This window comes from Zeugodacus cucurbitae, chromosome 6, assembly GCF_028554725.1.
Source record: "Zeugodacus cucurbitae isolate PBARC_wt_2022May chromosome 6, idZeuCucr1.2, whole genome shotgun sequence".
Lineage (NCBI taxonomy): Eukaryota > Metazoa > Arthropoda > Insecta > Diptera > Tephritidae > Zeugodacus > Zeugodacus cucurbitae.
The window spans coordinates 60,964,076-60,985,074 of record NC_071671.1 but is presented as its reverse complement, the minus strand read 5'-3'; the positions used below and the strand labels follow the sequence as shown (position 1 = coordinate 60,985,074).

Genomic DNA, 20,999 nt, shown 5'->3' with positions numbered 1-20,999 from the left:
GTTTTTCTGATTGAATTCTGAACAGTTTTTTAAGAATTTTTGTTGAATATGTACATATAATCATATTTGGGTTAAAAAAAATTTGTTGGAAAAAAAATGTTTTATTAAAAACTAGCTGACTCCACAGTCGTTGCACTGCGTAAAATTATTTGTTTTGAAAACAAAGTTGAATTTGTATAGTGTTGGAAAACATTTATTTGCGTTTTTTACTAAATTTTTTTTCAATGTAACTCAGCTTAATAAACAACATTTTTTTGTTTTCTGTTCCGGTGCGTTAATGTACAGAGAAGATGATTTTTCAACTCGTGAATGAAATTTCTGCCACATACCTCCAGCGACTGTCTTTGAGTCCTGTTGATTGTCATCCCAAATGCAAGTCCCATTGGAAACTGAATACGTTTGAACTGAAATGGCAAATCGTTGCAACTCAAAGAAATTCGTGGAATCAAGCATTCTGCCCCCTTGTAAGTTCCTTTAAAAAATTATTGCAACTATTACATTATTCGATAGCTGTTTGAAGATTGCGAAGCATAATAAAAGACAAAGCATTATAATGACAAAAAATTTAGAAATTTCACTGGATAATTCACAGCTTCGTCTTCATTTTCAACATGATCGATCGATGTGTATGAACACAAATCTCCCGGAAGTTGACTTTAAGTCGTATAGATTAAATCATCGACATCGGTATTTTTGGCAGTTAAAAATCCGCGTGCACTCAACCACTCGTAGTTACGATAAATTTGGCTAAAGTTCGGATTGATATCAAACCATTAGAAGTATTAACCAGAATTTGCCCAGTTCTTGGCAAATCTTCTGCGGTGCTTTCCTGTTGCAGGAACACACGCATATTCATGGTCAATCATATGATTTTTGCGTGCCGCCACAAGTACGATGACTTGAGACATGCGTTCAATTCCTCCGCCGCTGTTGATTTCGAAATAACAGTATCATTACGCCACCATAGCGACGATTATTATTCCACAGATCTTTCATTGTTCTGTCAAGTGCTTCTAGAAAATTGCACTCATATCATAGATTTGCATGTTTAACTGAAACTACAATGTCGAAAGTTCCGTTCTTCCAACTTCAAGTAGCGTTGCTGCAATTCCAGTAGATGCGAGAGCCAATGTAATGCCATTTTGAGATCGTATTGTTGCCAAAATCAATGATATTAGAATCAATCAGGATTCCATGTTCCACCGTGCGTATCAAGAAATAAAAGTCCACCATTTCCATCATTGACAGCCTTAATCAATTTATCATAGGTTGTCTTTTGCTGCTCATTAAATAATGGAACATTTCTTTATACTTGTTGTTCCAAAGCTATTCTGTCGTATGCACGATTCAGTACATCTCTAATTTGAAGATTTGGTGATGGCATATGAATTTCAATGCTTCATTGTAGATGTCATCGTTTATTTGCAATTCTGAATTCTCTGTTGCCACTTGCCAATTTGCGACTTTTCCGAATTGTTTTGTTTTTATAGATAGATCGAAAAAAAATGTATTGAAAAAAGTCACTTTTTGGAATTTTACAATTTTCCGACTAAACCTTCCAAGATGCACAACGAACAACCTCTGAACATTTCATCAAGAATGGTCCAACCGTTCTCGATCCTTAGCGTAGCTAATCTTGAACCGCTTTCGCAGCGCAAGGAACGGAAGCCCTCAAAGATAAATAATTTCCACCGTTTTTTACACATTTGCCACTGTTTCTTCGCTCCTGACGCTATACCCTATGGCCTTCCTCGATAAATGGACTATCCAACACAAAAAGAACTATTCAATTCGAACCAGTAGTTTCGGAGATTAGCGCGTTCAAACAAACAAACAAACAAACTCTTCAGCTTTATAATATTAGTATAGATGTTAATTATTGTATATGAGAATAGGTAATAATCAGAAAATTTAAATATATCGGAACAATCGAAATAAAGTATACAATCTTTGTATCGGATGATCCAAGTAGAGCTACTTTTTGCAATAGCCTTTGATCTATCAAATCATGCATGATTCGTGTTAAGCTCTGATGTTATTTTAGTTCAATACCGTTCGGCATTTCATCATGGAAAGACTTTACGCCTGAACAACGTTTTCAAATTGTTCAACTTTATTACGAAAATTCACGTTCGGTAAATAATGTGTTTCGGACGCTTCGCTCAACTTATGGCCTACTGAGCGTACTATTCGCAAGACCATCACCCATCATGAGAAACAGCATTCATTATTGGATAATATTCGACTGAATAGACAACATCCAGCACGCAGTGAGGAAAATATAGCTGCCGTAGCTGAGAGTGCACACGAAGACTGTGAGGTGTCGATTCGTCGCCGTTCGCAGCAACTCGAACTGTTATCGCGCCCGAAATTGAAGTTCGTGATCTCGCCGACATTTGGTTTCAACAAGACGGCGCCACTTCCCACACATCGCACCAATCAATGGATTTATTGAGAGAACACTTCGGTGAGCAGATAATTTCGAGTTTTGGGCCGGGCGATTGGCCAGCAAGATCGTGTGATATCACACCGTTAGACTTTTTCCTGTGGGGATATGTAGAGACGAAAGAATATGCGAACAATTACGCTTCGATTCAGGCTTTGTAGCAAAACGTCACGCGTGTCATTCCCCAGTTACCAGTCGAAATGCTCGAAAGAGTCATCTAAAATTGGAACGGAAGGAAACGTAGCCACGGCCAACATTTGAAAGAGATAATCTTTAAAAATAAATGTCAAGTGTTCTTTCGAATGATAATTTCAATTTTCTGTGTTCTTTTCTTTAAAAAAGTAAGGAATTTTGAAATGGATCACGCTTTAGTTGCATGTGGTTACTAGAAACTCAGAAACATTTTAAATGATTTAGTTTTAATGTTAATGAAAGTTATGTTTAAATTAAGATTTTTTTCTATGGCAACATTTTTTACTGAGTTGCCACCTGTTTAAAAATAAAATAAAATTAATTTCTTATATTTTTATGATAATATAAATAAAATAAAATATATTATTTGATTAAAAAATTGTTAACCAAAGTTACCATATCTATAAATTATCTATTATCTTACTAAAATATATATTTTACATTAAATTATTGAATATGCTTAGTAAAGGCAATATAAATATATAAATTATTTAAAATCAAGCGAATTAATCGAGAAATTGGTCCGGTGCTATCTTTTACAATTGGATAAAAACGATGGCTAGCATGTTTTCCAAGTTCTGAAGTATCACAAAATGTCTGCGAAGCCTTTTCTTTATACATATTTTTAAAATTTTCTAATCAAAAATGTTTCATCTCTCAAATTCATCTACCCAACGGGTGATAGTCACACTTTGCGTAACGTCTTTACTTTCATGTATTTGAGACCGTTAGTCTCGTAAGTTCGTCCGTTGTTGAAAGTCATACAACCGCTATCCTAGCTAAAATGAAAACGGAAGATCGGTCGTATATCACTCATAACTCATACATAATTCATCCAGATGTTGACCATATGTCCCGGATCTTACTAAATATCTAGATTAGGCTCCGTAGACGTTGGCATAGTATGTATGTGTTAAATATTGTAAAGTTAGAATCAGAAGGACTCCGGTAAGGACTTGACATTTTTGTGTTATGCAATCAGTAGAAAAAAAGCCACGTTCGTTTCTTTTTAATCAGTAATAGAGGGGATATTTCACCGATCAATGAACTCTTCTTCAGAATTACTTATATTTTTTCGTCTAATACGCTGAATTCCAACTTGGCGTACTATTTAAAGAAAGCCTTAGCATACTAGACATTTTAACGCATACAATAAATTTTTTTATTAGTCACAAAAACCAATCGAAACAATTTTTAAACAATACCAACTATTTTACATGTCAAAGTTTTGGTCACGGTTAAATTTTTTTAAGGAATTCAAGCTAAACATATCGAAAAATTCTAATCGCAAAACCAAAAAAGGTGTTTACAAACTAAATTCGTGTCATAAGAGCAAAAGCAAGTCTGCATAATCATAGGAGTTAAGATTTCAGGGTAAACAATTGCAAAAATAAATTTAAACTTATTATTTAAGCGTAAGCAACTAGTTAACAACAACAACAACAATACATGTATATACATAAGCAAGTGAGTGTTTGTGTGTATGGAGCAAGTGACTTGGCGCATGCGCAGCCGCCATGCTACAGCGACAGCGCTGCTTATTTGCGTGCAAATATGCCCGTTAATAACACGTTTACAAGCAATAAAAATATATATACAAACACACTCACATGTACATATGTATACTCGTATTGGATGGATGGTAAAAATGTAAATGAAATGCAATTGAGAAACTAGTGCAAGTTCGAAATGAGAAACTGGCTTGCAGTCATGCCAGAGACCAAAACCAGACCGCCGGGCTGGCCGCACAGGCAGGCCACACTGATGGCGCAGGCGGTTTGGTTAGAATTACGTAGCAACAACAAATTGTTGTAAATAAAAGCAAACGTTTACCTTCCGGTTGTAGTCAATATGAAAACATACACACTCACACATCAACACTATGTGCTCACATGAGCGCCGTTCGCTAAAAGAAGGTGAGGTTCACTCACCAAACACACTCATATATACACACACTCAAACACCCGTTCAAATTCATTGATTCGCAATCATATTAGCGCAACAAACAAGAATGACCAATCAGCCAACTAATCAAGTGCTCGATTTAACCGACAGACATTCTTCATAATGCAGCATTAATGCCACTAACAACAAATGGCGTAACAATAAAACCAAAGCAATCGAGTCCATAAACTAGCTAACAAATAATTATTTATGCATATGTCGGTGCATGCGTGTGTGTGTTAGTTAGTAACAAAATTTGCGATAAACGACACAAACAACCAAGTTAATAATAGCACAATGGCAAGCCACTACTTAATAGGTAACAAATGCTTAGCAATAAAAGTACCAAGTACCATACTGACTGGTGGTTATATAGATTATATGTAAATACATACATACATATGTATGTATGCACATATACATATATTTATTGAAACAAAAGATATAATGATTTACGTTCTGTGTGTCGCCACTCAGTTCCATGAAGTCGAAAAGTACCGCTTAGCTCGTGTCAAAAAGACTAAAGACAAGGCGGCCGGCTTCTATGAGTCGGTATCAGCTGTGGGCCGAGTTGTTAGTAGATATAAAGTTGGTTTATTTTTTACTTTACTTTACTTACTTTTATTATATGTAATTCCACTTTGCTCCGCAAGCGCAGATAGGTCATATTTATCTAACACAAAAACATCGAAAAAGTCAAAAGTTAAGCAAAGTAAATTCCAGATGAAGCACATCCACCTTTACCAGGCTAGGAACGAGCAGGAACTCCATTGTTCTCTAGCATTCTAACGCTGGATCAATGGATATCTGCCGAGTTCGGCAAACGTTGATTAAAAATCAGCACGTGCTCGGATACTTTTGGAGCACAAGAGTCCCGCTCAGCAACTTGGTCTCTGGATTACTTATTTGGACACTGCAGAATAGACATTATGAGATTAGGAATACTGTCGGACCCAAACAGCCATAGCTGTATGGAGGAAATCGATGTGGAAACATCAAGTCATTTCTTCCTCCACTGTGCAGCGATCGCTGGCTGAGGTTAAAACATCTCAGTATCTATACCAAAGCGAAACAAGTGAATTGACTGAAATGGAGATTAACCGCCTCATAAAATGTTTGTAATAGACTCAAAGTGATTCGGCGATATGTTAGGTCTTCTTTGCGATCCATACAGCTGGGATCAGCCTCTTAATCAAACCTAACCTAACCATATTAAGGAGTATTATTTAATACATACATACATTTTAAGGAGTATTATTTAATACGAGATGTCAAGTAAACTCGAGTTAGTGCTTAAATGTTTCCCAAATTTAACAATTAGTCAGCTAAAATTTGCTTTAAATGTTAAATTTAAGGGGTTATATACAGTTAGAATTTTCAAAAAAATCGATTTTTTTTATTTCATTTTCTTAACGTACATATATTTAAGAATACACACAGAAAATTTCATATCGTTCCGGTGAATAGTTTCAAAGTTACAAGCAAATGAAAAATTTGAAAAGGCGTTTCAGAGTGCTTGGAAGTACAAGGTCCAAACTTTAAACGCGTTTTTCTCAAAATGGTGTTTTCAAAGTCGGTGACCAACATTACTCGAAAACGGCTAGACCGATTAGTCTCAAATTTTAGCACGACCTTCTTAAATATATTTTTTAGTACTTAATCGAAGATTTTTTCTCTCCGATAAATATTTTTTTTTATAAACAATTTAAGGCCGAAATTTCGGGGAAAAATCGATTTTTTTTTGTGAAATCGCCATTTTGTCAAAAAATTTTATTTTGCTTATTCCTTCGATTAATTACTAGATTTAACATTATTTTAACGAAATCTGTTCGATTTTTTAATTTCGGATGATCCAGTTCCGAGATATAGTGGTCACCGCAAAACGTCTTTTTTGAAAGGAGCTCCTGGAGATCAGCTGTAGCTCTTTTTCAAATAAATATTTTTACTAGTACTAAGTCTTAAAATATTCATTTCTGGTTCAATGGGTATATTAACAAGCAAAATTGCCGCATTTGGGTTTATCAAAATGGCGCCACTTCCCGCACTTCTCATTAATCAATGGATTTATTGAGAAAACACTTCGGTGAACAGATAATTTCACTTTTTGGGCCAGCTATTTGGCCACCAAGATCGTGTAATATCACACTTTTAGACTTTACTTTACAAAACATCACACTTGTCATTCGCCAGTTACCAGTCGAAATGCTCGAACGAGTCATCAAAAATCGTACTTAACGGATGGACCAGCTGAGACATATGTAGCCGACCAATATTTGAAAGAGATAAACTTAAAAAATATATAAATGCCAAAGAATGTACTTTCGAACTATGATAAACATTCCACATTAAATTTGAATTTTCTCAGTTTTTTCTTAAAAAAAAAAGTAGGGAACGTCGAAATGTATCACTCCTCGAGTTGTAATGAGACGTGCACTCTCTGGTTTTAAGAGACTTTTAAGAAGGGGATATCGGTTGACTGAGGTATGTCCGATGCATTTTGAAAATCACTCTTTGACTAATATCTCTCGTCTCTATGTAACAATGAGCTTTATTTTGTAACTTATCTAGTAAGTTAAATCAGCTGAAAAGGATAAGGATGTGGCATTCATCAGGTTAAGCAAAAATATACTGATTTTAAATCTGTGCAGTATTCACTTATATTATAAATGTGTTATCAAGTAGTGCGCTCCGTAGTCATATTATATATAAAGCAATTCGAGAAAATAAAGCAATTACACAAAATATTTTATTAAAATTACAGGTAAATGTTTATAAAGTTATTACCAAACAATTGACTGTAGTTTTTGATTAATGGTTACTTGTGTAATTAAAACTAATTTGGCGCAACTCATATTCATTGACCAAAACCAACCATTAAAGGAAATATAATTGGCGAATGGGCGAGCAACCACTATTAAATGTTGTCGAAAAATGCACATTTCCTAATTATTACAATTAAATATGAAATATATATTAACAGTTCATTTTTGGATTTTGTTTTGCATATTTAATTACTTAATTAAGTGGAGGGTCAAGTAATCGATCATTGTTATTAATATGAGTATATTTTTGTGTGGTGACCATGAGATGTTGAAGAAAATGTAAGAGAAGAAAGGAATGTACATAAATATTTTTGAAATATTTATTAAATATATTTTAATTAATTTAATTATGTAATTTATTAAAATGTAAATTTATTTACAATAAATATAATCCAATGATTAATGTATTTAAATTGAAAATAATTGCAACACTTAAAATCGTTGTACTTGATAAAGGTAATCTTACAAAATAATATGTTGAAAGTCATTTGAAGCTGAAGGAGATGATTTACGTCTCTTTTGTTAGACGCTTGATCGAGATTACTCCAATTAATGATATGCCCATTGATGTTACCCGAGAATTCTAGGGATCCCAATCTTTTATACCGACTAGAAATAGCTAAAGGATTTTATGAGACTTTTTGAGGGTAGAAAATTGTTCGGAGGTCTTTCATTGCCTGTCGAGAGTTATAGGTGGCAATAAGAGAAAACTTTTTTTGGAACATGGATCCTATTGAGGTAGATGCAGGTCCATCTCAAGACATAATCCTTATGATTGATTTTGTAAAACCACTGACCGGACCTGAGCTCATTCAAATCATCAATAGACTTTCTGTGCATCCCTAACAAACCCTCGGTGGGTGGTGTACGCAAATAAGAACTTGTTATACTTTTCGTAAGTTTTGAACGACCTTAACTTCAAAATTTTTCGGTTTGAACTTTGATATACTAAGATATATTGCCTTAATCGACTAAAAGCTTAGGATTCGCAGAACTCTGACCTCTATAAACCTTCGCCTTGCCCTAAGTGATACCGATATTGTCTCGAGGTGAGATCTCATGCGTTAATGAATGAGCTAAGGATCTCATAAACATGAATCGACCACTCTAATCAATCGACTATTTCAATTACGCTCCATCTAATATTCAAAATCTTCGTATGCCTTAATGTGGGGTTCCTATAAAATATTAAAAAAAATATTATTTTTACTTACTTCAAAAGCAATTACGAATTTCGGCAATTATAATTTATAAAGCATATATAACTTCCGTTTTCATACGCCGACCATAGGCAACCCAATTCCCAACCCATTATGTTTGCACACACACCTTCAGTGCGCTCCTGGCCTTCTACAACACTACATATTTCAATATTTCGGCACAATAGGAATGAAAGTTGAATATGCCGGCGCGGAGTGTGTGGCAAGCCACTCACTCAACATGGCCAAGCAGCGGCGCAAACCGTGGGTTCAGCACAATACGTGCGCTGAGTGTGTTTGTGTGCTAGCGCGCGCGCGAACAAGAAGTGAGCCAGCAACGCGGTTCAATAATAATCTGTTGCACCAATCAAACAAAATATGCGATCACTCAAACAAACAGGCAGCAAGCAGCAGCAGACAGACAGACAAAAGCCGAAGCGGCGGCGGCAGCTGTACCGCCCTTTCCTGCCGCGCCGCTTAACGCTAAGAGCGCCGCGCGCGAAGAGCGACAACTTGTAAGGTGTTGTATTCTATATTAAGTATACGCCCGGGTGCGCTTGTGCTAAGAGCAAATGAGTGCTAGCGTTCCGTTTGCAGCGTGTGTGGTTTTGCGGGAAGCGGAGTGCGGGCTGTTAGCGACAGCGCGCGCGCTTAACTTTGTTACAATTTTTCAACTTCTATGCCGTTGCAGCGCTGCAGCAGCCACCGTTGCCTTGCATGTAATTGTGAGCGCCAAACGTAAGCCGAAGTCGAACTCTCAACAAAGGCAAATTCTAATGGTACGGGTATATAAGTGTCAGCTGCGGCCAACAGATATCACAGTACGACGCAGTACGAAAAACCAATTGGAAGTTTAAAAATTCCTAAATAATCTAATTCAGTTTTTATAGTCCGATTGGCAATTTCGTGTTGTTGTTTTTCTTTCAATAAAAAATAAATAAATTTTCAAAAATGTTCTGCAAATTGGTGAGTATCGCAAAATACGCCGGAAACACACTGGATTATTTCATTCAAAACGTGCATTTCGTTTCTCCACCGTCTACAGGCATTCATCTCCTCACTCATCGCCTTGGCGCTGGCCAAACCACAACATCTCCCAGCCGCCCAGTATCCAGCTGGCGTAAATCCACAGGACTGTCCCGGTTTCCCGATCTGTGATAACGCACGCCTACACAATCCACAAGCGCACTGGGGTGCACCAGCGCCCGCTTGGCAACCACAACCCCAGTGGGGCGCACCAGCTCCCTCATGGCAGCCACAACCTCAATGGGGCGCACCAGCACCATCATGGCAAGGCGCTCCAGCGGCCAGTGCTGGTGGTGATAAATTCCCAGCTGGCGTCAATCCACACACCTGCCCCAACTATCCCTTCTGTGATGTGAATGCTGGTCATGGTGCTGTCGCTGCGCCACCACTACCCGGCTGGACCGAACGTCAGTACCCTGCCGGCGTGTCACCACATTCGTGCCCCAACTTCCCATACTGCAACTAAACAAAACGTATACAACACCGTCAATCAACGCCATCGCAACTGTAGCGTTAGCTTGGAGTAGCGCTGCAGCTGTGGCAGTGCGCGCCTACAGCCTGTCGGACGAAGTCCCGCTACCAGTATCCCTATATCCAGAACAAAACAACACAAGAAAAATTGATTCCCTTATACAGCCTATCCACTGCCAATGTCAACCAACCAACTTCAATGTCAACTACCGCTTCCATATCATTTTTGTTTTTGTTATTGCCTTCTTACTACAGCGCCTGAAGTTCTCAAGTTCTCAATACTATTGTACAGCTGGAGTTTATTGTTGTTGGTCCACCATAAGTAAATAAAATATGCATTTGGAATTTTATTTGTCCTTATACATAGCGGTCTTTTATTTTATGAAATACTTTTTAAAAACTATTTAAAATAATCATAAGGCGTTCACAACATGACGGGTTCTAGGTCGCGCTTCTCCACCGCTTTTTGTTGTTGCTATCCAGATTAGGTAATTTATCAGTTAAAAGGTTGGTTAGTTCCTAATAACATTTACTTGTTACTAATAACCGTGTATAAACCTCGAAATCCTTCAATTATAAACAAGTTTGTCCAGCGCGCCCCACTTCCTACCCACATTCGCTTATAACCCTCCATCCTCTCTACTAGTACGCTCCTTAACTACATTTCCCACACTTGGCTAACTCATAAAAGTTTCGAAGTAATTTATTAACTACACTTGACCTTCTCCACGTTTGCCAAGAACCACATTCCTCATTAGCGTTACCCAAGTGTGTATTTAAAATGTATTTTACTTCACTCATAAACAACGCAATTTGTCCAGTTTACACACTGCTTGCGGACATCAATCAAAATGCGGTGTCAACGAGACCAACTGCCCGGCCCTCTCACACCGCGCGCTACACTCAACAACTCGTGTCAATAAAGCTTAATCAAATGCGTGCAACGCCCACAAAACTGTCAACTTGTCGTCGCCGCGCTACCGCCAATTGCAGCGCGCGCGGAACTGCAGCGCGCACATTTTGTGAAAGTAGTTTTATTGCTACAGTTTGTTCCTTTTTGTTTTAATTAATATGTGATTTTTTTACCACCGCCCATAGTTACTTAGTTGCTTGTGGCCCAGCTGCTGCCGCATTGCGCAATCCGCTTTGTTCTGAGCCTCTGCGCTGGTGTGTGATTGAGTGCGCGCGCACAGAGTCTATTCATTAGCCGCCGCGCGTAACGCCGCTAAAGTGTTCAAGGTCAAGTCCATGCCGCGCCGCTATTACCAACCTACCTAGTTAACAAGCGAATAAGCGGCGCACTACTTGCCGCACATATGGTCCACATACACCACACATGCGCGCACATAGCTGTTGCCCAAAAAATCTAGTTTCACACGCTGCGTTTCGCGCCTTGTAGTTGTTGTTATTTCGGCGCGTTGCTGTGCACAGCTTCTTTTGCTTTGCGGCAATCGAGCGCGTTGCAGCCGCTGGCGCGCAACAACAACCACACACTCGCGGCAACATACGCGCTTACATAGTTGTGTTAAATAATTAGTTGCTCCATAAACGCTTTGTTAATGACGTTTCGTAAATTATCTGGTCAGCTTGCTTATGGGCTTTTATGGTCTCAAATTACAGTTATGTGACAATTTTCCAGCGCAGCTGCCACCCACTGTGCGTCTGTGTGTGTTTGTATATGTGTTCACTTGTCAAAGGTGTGGAATTTTATTGGTTTTAATTTTAGTACGAGCGCTTAAAAATGTCGTTCATGTTTTACAAAAACAACAGCAAACCATTCGCCACTATTCTACGCATGAATCACGAACGAGTTTGCGCTGTTAATATCGTTTTTTAAGACTCTTTACAGCCATAAAGTAGCTTTTAATCGCATTTGCAATTAACTGGACTTTGTTGTGGCTGAGTTATGTCTTCCTCAAGTTGTAAATCGTAATGAATGTGGTGGAAAAAATAACACAACTAACTAACGGGATTAGAATAAATGTTTATCAATTAGTTAATGAGATCACACAAAGGAAAATAAAAAAGTTAAAAATTAATAAAATTTTAATCAATTTGATTTATGAGCACGAGTGTTAGAGGGAGAGTTCTTGAATACTCAATGCCAGTAAATCTTTCAAATGAAAATACTAAGATCCTAGTACACAACAATCTCAAGAAGGTGGAAAATGGAACTGACGAAATAAATAAAGTATTGGCCTGAATGAGTAGATGATGGTTTAGAGATACCACATAATAGTAAAGCGTGTTAAAATTTTCGTCGTTTGCTCTTCATTGCATAAGATGGATTGTGGAGACCTAAAATATTTTTCTAATTTTATAAAACAATTGCATCATATTGTGTTGTGTTATTGCTCCAAGTGAACACTTGGAGAAAGTGTAGAGCACAATGCGAATCGGAAACAGACCCATAATACAAGCTAAACCATAACTGATGTATTCTCAGCAAGTTCTCTTTCCTGGCAGCCGATCACTTCACTTCCTGATGTAGGATTCAAAGCTAAGCTCGCTATTAGCTTTCAACTTATGTTAATACAGTGTGAATTTTGAAGCAGGTTCCGGCAGAGTGACAGCAGTTTCGGCTCAATTGTTTACGTTATATACATAACCCAAAAGCGTATAAACTTGCACCGATAGCCAGGCAGTATATAGAAATTTTGATTATTTTGAAGTCGAAGTTAGTTATCATTCAAACATTCTAATATGATGAGTTACTGATGAACTGATAACGAGTTATACACTGTAGATCGTCGAAATCGTACTGTTCCCAACTGTCTACAAGCCGTTTTATTTCTGAAGCTGACGAAAAGTCAGATCGATAGTTCACTGCGTCTTGGCTCAAGGTTTCTCATCACAGGTTATTATCAATCTGGTAACTACATTTTGAGATCAGCTTTTCTTCATTTCTACCGGTTCACATCCTTTCAGAAAAGAACCATATCCGGTAAACTTTTGAGTTCACTTTCCAAGAGCTTTCGCGAATAAAACATATCGAATGCTATACACAGTGCTGACAACTTCTATGTTTTTATAGTAAAGCTAAACTCTGGCTTGAATAAACAAAATTGTAGGTGTCATGAAATTTAAGTTGATGATTATATTAGACCCCACAGACGTTGTCCTGCATGCTGTATGTGATTGGCGTAGCAACCGTTAAGGCGGTTATAGCCCAATCGACGATAGTGCGCCACTTCCCTCTCTCTTTCGCAGTTCGGCGCCAGTGGAAGATCCCAAGAGTAACCAGGTCGCTCTCCACTTGGTCCCTCCAACGGAGTGGAGGTGGTCCCCTTCCTTGGCTTCCTCCGGCGGGTACTACATCGAACACTTTCAGAGCTGGAGTGTTTTCGTCCATTCGGACAACATGACCTAGCAGGGTAGCCGCTGTCTTTTTATTCGCTGAACTATGTCAATGTCGTCGTATAACTCGTACAGCTCATTGTTCCATCGTCTGCGGTATTTGCGGTTGCCAATGTTCTGAGGACCATAAATCTTACGCAAAATTTTCCTCTCGAAAACTTCTAGTGTCGTGTCATCTGATGTTGACATCGTCCAAGCTTCTGCACCATAAAGCAGGAATGATAACCGACTTGTAGAGTTTGATTTTGGTTAGTCGAGGAGGACTCCTGCATGTTATTTCAAGCTTTTTTTTTGTAACGAACGAACTATAATTAATATAGAACATCCAATTATAAAGCAATTCCGAAACAAATTTTCCTAAAACAAATGTATATACATTTAGGCGCTTTGTATACAGTAACAATAGCGCCATCTATTTTTGGCAAATATAAAATATAAAAAAAATGTATAAATTCAAAATTACTGCACTATTTAAATTGGACCGAATGGTGACTACAAACCATTCACGAATCCAGCTGAAGACAAAATTTCATTCAGATCAGTCAACCTGTTTTGGAGGAGTTCAGTGACATGCTTGGTGAAGCTTATCTTCCAATTTTTGGTATGTGTTCACCAATGCAAGGAAGCACTTCAACAACCAAAGCACTTAAACCAGCTTTGACTTATTGGATTTACAAAAGTGTTTCCATAGCTGACAAGCGTTCGAAGTTTTTCTATTATCTATTGAGGGATGATAGCAAGTATATGATTACCAACTATCGTACTCGTTCATTACCTTTTTTATTTACTCGTTTAGTGCTTTAATACGATTTTAGTTCCGTTTAAGTGAATACAAAGACCATCTAAAGGACAGAACGTATGATAGGAGCAGAAATTCTTACAAAAGTGAAACATAAACTTTTCAAAAACTACAGGAGGACTTATCTTTGACACATTTCAGAAGCAGAGTTGTCAAGCAACCTGTTAGTCGGAAATATTCATACATTTACTTTGTTAGATAAGAAGAGTACAATAAATCCACACGAATACCCTCATATCATGACATGTCAAAAATCATTTACTTTTACAGCTCGCTTTAAAGCATTACTAATGCCGACAACAACAAATTTCGCGTAAATAATCGCTAATGACTACCAGTAGCAACATCAGGAACAACAGTTTATAGATCAAAAGGCAATCCATTAGCTTTTACCATTTTATTTTAAAATTGCCGTAATCACTAGCGAACTCGTTAAGCATTAGTCATTTAACGGTAAAAGTGTAAAAGTGCCAACGAAAAAATCTGGTAAAAGTGCACACAGCAAGACAATGCTGACGAACTGCCGTTGGAACGCAAATTTGTTGCATGAAAATGCTTTAAGTATTTCCTGTCGCTGGAGCAGCATTGTTGCAGCCACATATGTATCAGCAACATGCATATGTGTATAAACATATGTGGGCTACGATGTTAGCGGTGTAAAAAGCAAAAATAACAAAGATATATATTAATGCAAACTGAAAATAAGTGCAAATAACAAACGAGATTTCTTCACGTTTTTTCAACGGATTTATATATGTTTGCTAGTGTGTGCCCGTGTGGCAAAAATTATATAACTTTTATCTAGGAAATAAATTTTCACTCTCAACAAATAACATGGCATTTCGTTTACATACGTTTTTCTTTATTTTTTTCCTATTTCTTACTTTATACATACATATAATTTTATAGACTGTTCACACACACATACAAATATGTGGATTTGCGCACTTCTTGCTATAAAGTTATTTACAAAACAGTATAAAGACAGTGTTGAGGGTAAGTACAATGACAACAAGTACAACATTATATATATGTGTGTGATCTTTTCTAAATATGCTAAGTATATGTATGTAAATTAAGCAAAAATTAAAATGCGACAAGGAGCAGAGAAAAAAAAACTAGAGCAACTACAACTAAATAGACCAGAATAATATTGAAGTCGAGAGAATATATAATTAAAATTAGATACATGTCAGGTAAAATGAAATTTGTACACATGGACAAACGCGCGTGCGCTGTAGTAACACTAAAACAGTCAATTGAAAAAATTAAAAAAGTAAAAAAATTAAAAATTAGAAATATTAAAAAATAAAAAAATTAAAAATAATCAAAAACATTCAAAACAACTGAGCTCAATCACTCAATCACTATATGTACATATGTATGCATATTTTTTGACATAAGCATATAACTAAAATTGTAACTAGAGCATTGCCAATGGCAACGCCTAAAAGTGGCTGAGCGAGCGCCTTGTTCTCTCACTCCCCGCTTTAGTACCAGCCCTTGTGGTAGTCGTGATGATCTTCTTCGATGTGATGATGTTCCTCCTCGTGATGGATGTGTACTGGCACATGCACCTCCTTAATAACGGGCACATGCACTTCCTTGTAGATGGGCACATGCTTGACTACTTCCACCTCCTTGATCACCTCAACGGGCACCTTCTTGATGTGATGGTGGTGAATGGTGTGCACCTTGTAGGGCACGTGGATGGTGTGGTGTTCACTGTTGGTTGATAGAAAATGGATAAAGAGTGGCGTAATGTGGTTAGGAAATTTGTTGTAGAAAACCAATATGTTTTTGTTGTAATGATTATATCAGATTTGAGTGCGTAAAGTGAATAAAGGACACTTGTTTAAGCCGCGTTTGTGACTTCGTAATTAAAATGATTAATTTTAAGGAATTAATTTTGCCTCATTCCGTCTCAGACACCGTTTCCTTGTTTTCCATCATGATATTAGATTAGTAGTAGATGATATATAGTCAGCTGTGTTTTGAAAGAATATGCCATTCTTTTTCGAAACAATAACGGATTGTTTTTCGCAAAAGAATTGCCCCTCGGCAGGATATTTTGGAACATTGTTCTCCCAAGTTTAAGCTTGTCACAATAATCAGTCAGCGGTTTGACTTAAAACTTCTTAGGAGTAGAAGATCGGAGAAGCCAAGAACAATTACTATATAACTACAAAGGGTTTTATAAGATTTTGTTCTTGTTCCAAATTGGTTTTCCAGAAGGAGACGTCAACTCATTTGTCAAAACTTTTTTCTTTAAACAAAATCTTACAGATCGAAATATCGATCGAGAAAACCAGATCATATTCTAATCTCTCGACAGATTACTTTACTTTAAGGGATTGATCTATACTTTAGCTGGCTGTGCGCTGTTATTTTGACGATCCTAAGCTATTTATAATGGTAAGTTATACCAGAACATGTTGATTAATCCTTGGACAATTTTAAGAATCTCTTCTTCCTATACCATTGTCATAAGAGCATTGCTTAAATATTGCTAAGACATGAAAACATATTTATTAAGGCAAACTAAGGATTTGTTTTCGAAAAAATGAAAGAGACAAAAGTTTTATATTTCGAAACAAATGTCTAGTTTTATTCTTAGGATGTTTCAGAAACTCTGAGTTTAGATTCCGATACTGAGTCATCAGGTTTTTAACCAAAAATAGTTAAATCATGTTGAGTAAGGAATCGTGTTTTATGGTAAAGCTTTTGAAACACAGAAGTGAGTTTTTTGGCATGATACATTTCTATAAAATCCTAGGTAAACAATTCCTTCTAAAAACTAAGAATTTCTAACTTTTTAGTTCACGAAAGTTCCAAGTCTTGAAGTCCATTTTAATTATGAATTAACTATTTCATAAATTAATTAATTTTATGTATTAATTAATTTTTTGAATTAACTTATTTTATGAAATAACGGTTTTTTATATATAATAATATGTAAAATTGTAAAGAGCTTCACATTCAAATTGGAAGTGAATTAAAAGAAAGTGAAAACTATTCAATTATTCCGCAGTCACCTTGTCTATTGCCGCATTCACATACACAATTGAGCGAGTGCCACATTAGAGTAACACAAGACATATTGTTGACAATTTACGCAAGACCGGGAGCTACGCATGCGCAACAATGTTTTGACGGTGCTTGGCCTGTTTCACAATTATCTGACTGGCTGACTGATTAACTGACTGTCTGACTGATTAACTGATTGCCACTCTAACTAACTGTCGGTCAGTCTGACTCTGCGCACACACCATGTACACCAGTGTCACATTGCTGTGCAGTTAAATCATTTGGCAGAAGACCAATGCACGCTATTTATCGATAATTTATGCATATCACACAGCTAATTAGTTTTTTCTTTCAACTGTCTCTGTCTATAGTGAAGACAAAGTGTGTCCAAGAAATTCCTATGCATGCAAGTGGTTGTCGAATGAGCCGTTTGACTCTTTGCTTTCCTGCTGCAATTTTTTTTCTTTTTTCTTCCACTTGCACGTATAAAAAAAAAGACACATTGACAAACAATTGAAGCCATTTGAACGCCAATTATTACGTGATTATTGTGTGGTGTAGTTGTTGTGGCGCTGGGTTGTTGACCGGTTTGTTTAATCAAACAAAAATTACAAACTAATGTTAACTGTTGTTAATTAAAAAACAATAAATGTAATTTTTAAATTGCTGCCTTGCATTAAAATCATGAAATTATATATCGAGTAGATGTATTGTTGTTGTACTTACTGTTTGCCACCACCGAAGAAACCGGGATTTGGCGCGCAATAGGCCAACGCGAAGAGAGCAGTGAAGATCACCTGCAAGGAGAGATGGGAGAAAAGAGAGAGAGAGAGGGTTAATTTCAATTTATCAAAAAATAAAAAGTGTAAAATTCTAAATAAATAAAGAATATATAACACGAATAGAGGAGTAGTTTTAAATATTATAGGTCTTATACGATACTGCTCTAAAGTATAATTTTTGAAATTTTTTTTATATATGAAACACATCATCTATCACCCGTCATAGTACTTCGTGCCTATTAAGTATGCATCGTTGTGGTTTGAATTTCGAAAATGGAACTCTCTTGCAAATACAGTTTCAATATGAGTTCCACAAAACCATCCTTCAGAGGTTTGAAATTTTTATTTAGTTCGTAGTATAATCTGTTATGATATTTAAACTTCTCAGCTTATTTCATTACCATTTTTAGGAATGAAAAAAATAAAATGGAAACCTGAGTTTTAGTTCGACTTGTTCACAAATTGAAGTTATGATTCCGTAACTCCATTCTCTAAGGAGAATTTCTATAATCAGTTCATTCTAGGTTACATTAACAAATACCTATTCTATAGTGTGGTTTAAAAATATACGTTCTGCTATTTATTTTAAAGATTCTAAATTAAAATTTGTTCCAAAAACAATCGTGGTTCCTGAAATAACTCATATAAACTATTTTGGTTTTTTATACATAATAAAGTATTCTCCGAATCATTATGACTTACTGAAATCATTGTTAGGGAGTTTCTACAACCTTAGAAAACCTGCTGTATTGTTCTTTTTGAAGGAAGAAAGATTAGTCTAACCTAGAGAAATAATCTTTAGTTATATATTATAAATATATGCCTTGTTCCAAACGAGAGTTTTCAATTTTCCTTCAATAATCGATTTATTGTGTATTCTGTGCATTGAGTTAAAATACTCAATAATCTCTTAGTCTCGGAGATATCTAACTGGTTGTTTGGTTGAAACGGAAGGTCTCTCAACCGAGATCAGTCAATACATCAGATTTTTTTGATCCCAAACTACATTTTTGTACCAATATGTATACTATTGAGTTTCAAAAATCCATATAATTATTTCTTGGAACCCTACAAATCGGGTAACTATGATATCTGGTTCTCAAACAGCTGATGATAGATATATGTTGTAGATCAGACGGCGCTAAGAGTTTTCGAGAGAAAGGTTTGGTGGAAGTTTTACGATCCCTTAAACATTGGCAATGGCGAATATTGCAGACGATTAAATGGTGAGCTGAATGAGTTATTTGACGACAGTGAGATAGTTTATCAAATAAAAAGACAGCGGCTGCGCTGACTAGGTCTTGTTGTTCGAATGGAAGTGTTCCAGCTTTGAAAGTGCCGAAGTGGCCGAGAAAGAGGAAGACCTCCACTCCGTTGGTAAGAGCAGATGGAGAAACACCTGGCTTCACTTAGTATTATCAATTGGCGGTAAACTCCCAAAAGTAAGAGTGAATGGCGCGCTGTTGTAAACTCGTCTATAACCGCGTAAGCGCAGTTCAGAAGAAGATATGTTGTAGAATATATTATAATTTTTAAGCATTTTTCAATAAAATTTTCATAACAAATCCTTCGCCTAAGCTTTGTAATCTAATGATTCGAATTTTAAACCAGGAAACGCTAATAAAATTATACTACGCTTTGTAATGCTGTCATATTTACTTGAACTGCTTCTAGACATTTCAATTATTATTGTTTTTTTTTTTTAATTTTCGTTTCCAATTTAAAGACAACGCCCAACGGCACATTTTTTTACCACAAATTCACTTTCAGCAACTAATGCTGCACACAATTTACATATATATATATACTAGGTCTTATAGCTGGCACGCCACACTCGGTTTTTGTAACATTTGTATGTAAATATATACACAATTGCACCGCTTGTCATACACAAAATTTATGACTCCTTTAACTCCTTGCCACAGGCTATATATTTATAAGACACCAACACACATACACTGATGTGTATGCAAATGAAACACTGTTACACAAGTGGATTACACTGAGCGAAAGGCAGTGAACACACAAAAATCTAACGAGAGCACTTACGAAAACTTTGAGGGCGGTCATATTGGGGCTATATGTGATAAGCGTCTGCGGTGTTTTTTTGGTGGTGTTTATGAAGTTGTAATATCCACTAGCTGGGGAGCGGCGTTGCAATGTGTACAGCGACGAAATTGAACTGATAACCGAATAGTGGCGCTGTGATGTTTTTATATGTTGCGCGCGCAGGCGCACAGGCCTCAAAACACACATACACACACAAAGAGGGACGGCCAACAGGTGACTCTGTATATATGTGTGTGTATGAGTGTAATGTAAAGCAGCCGCAAAAGTGGCCGCATTGGATGGCTAGCGACAGACAGTGGCGCTTATTACAAGTGAATGCAATGTGGTGATTTTTGCTCTTTTTTCCACGAAATTACTTTGTATGTATGCGTTTGTTAACGGTAACACATAGCTGCTGGGTCTACAGCAACAATTGAAATGTTGAGCGCAAAATTTCAGCAAATGCGCCAAAAACAAAAGCAACAACAGCAGCAAACGATAGTCAAAACGTCAATTTGAAAGCAGTGCAGTAGCAGCTGTTGCTGCAGAAGAAGTGGAGGAAGCAGTGGAAACAGGAGCAACGTCGCGTAAACAGCACTGAAGATCTGCCGTGGCTCAGTGCGCTCGCAAAATAATGAAGAGACAATTGCTACACGATTTTATTTTTTTATTATTTCTAACTCACATTTCTTTGCATTATTCGCTTGTCAGTGCATACATACAAACATATATATTTAATTATATACATATGCTTGTATAGTATCAGTTCACGCACGCACGTGATATCGCTCATCAACAACGCTCAACTGCTTGCTGTTGGCCAACTATGTTGCTGTTGCTACACACAGCTGTTGATCATCACTGTTAAGCCACTGTTAACTGACA

The 20,999-nt window shown here is 36.8% G+C and overlaps 2 protein-coding genes across 2 annotated transcripts; one reads left to right on the top strand and one right to left on the bottom strand.

The window, feature by feature from the left end:
• The first annotated feature begins 9,408 nt into the window (after positions 1 to 9,408).
• LOC105218831 (cuticle protein 1) lies at positions 9,409 to 10,462 on the top strand. The gene is made up of 2 exons (XM_011194661.3): positions 9,409 to 9,569; positions 9,649 to 10,462. The coding sequence occupies exons 1-2, from the start codon at positions 9,555 to 9,557 to the stop codon at positions 10,093 to 10,095; spliced, it is 462 nt and encodes a 153-aa protein (XP_011192963.1). The 5' UTR covers positions 9,409 to 9,554; the 3' UTR covers positions 10,096 to 10,462.
• Positions 10,463 to 15,096: 4,634 nt separating this feature from the next.
• On the bottom strand, positions 15,097 to 20,271 carry LOC105218832 (uncharacterized histidine-rich protein DDB_G0274557). The gene is made up of 3 exons (XM_011194663.3): positions 20,115 to 20,271; positions 18,010 to 18,080; positions 15,097 to 15,981 (listed from the first exon to the last, which is right to left on the bottom strand). Exons 1-3 carry the CDS (start codon positions 20,133 to 20,135, stop codon positions 15,747 to 15,749), a joined length of 327 nt encoding a protein of 108 aa, XP_011192965.1. The 5' UTR covers positions 20,136 to 20,271; the 3' UTR covers positions 15,097 to 15,746.
• Positions 20,272 to 20,999: the final 728 nt, after the last annotated feature.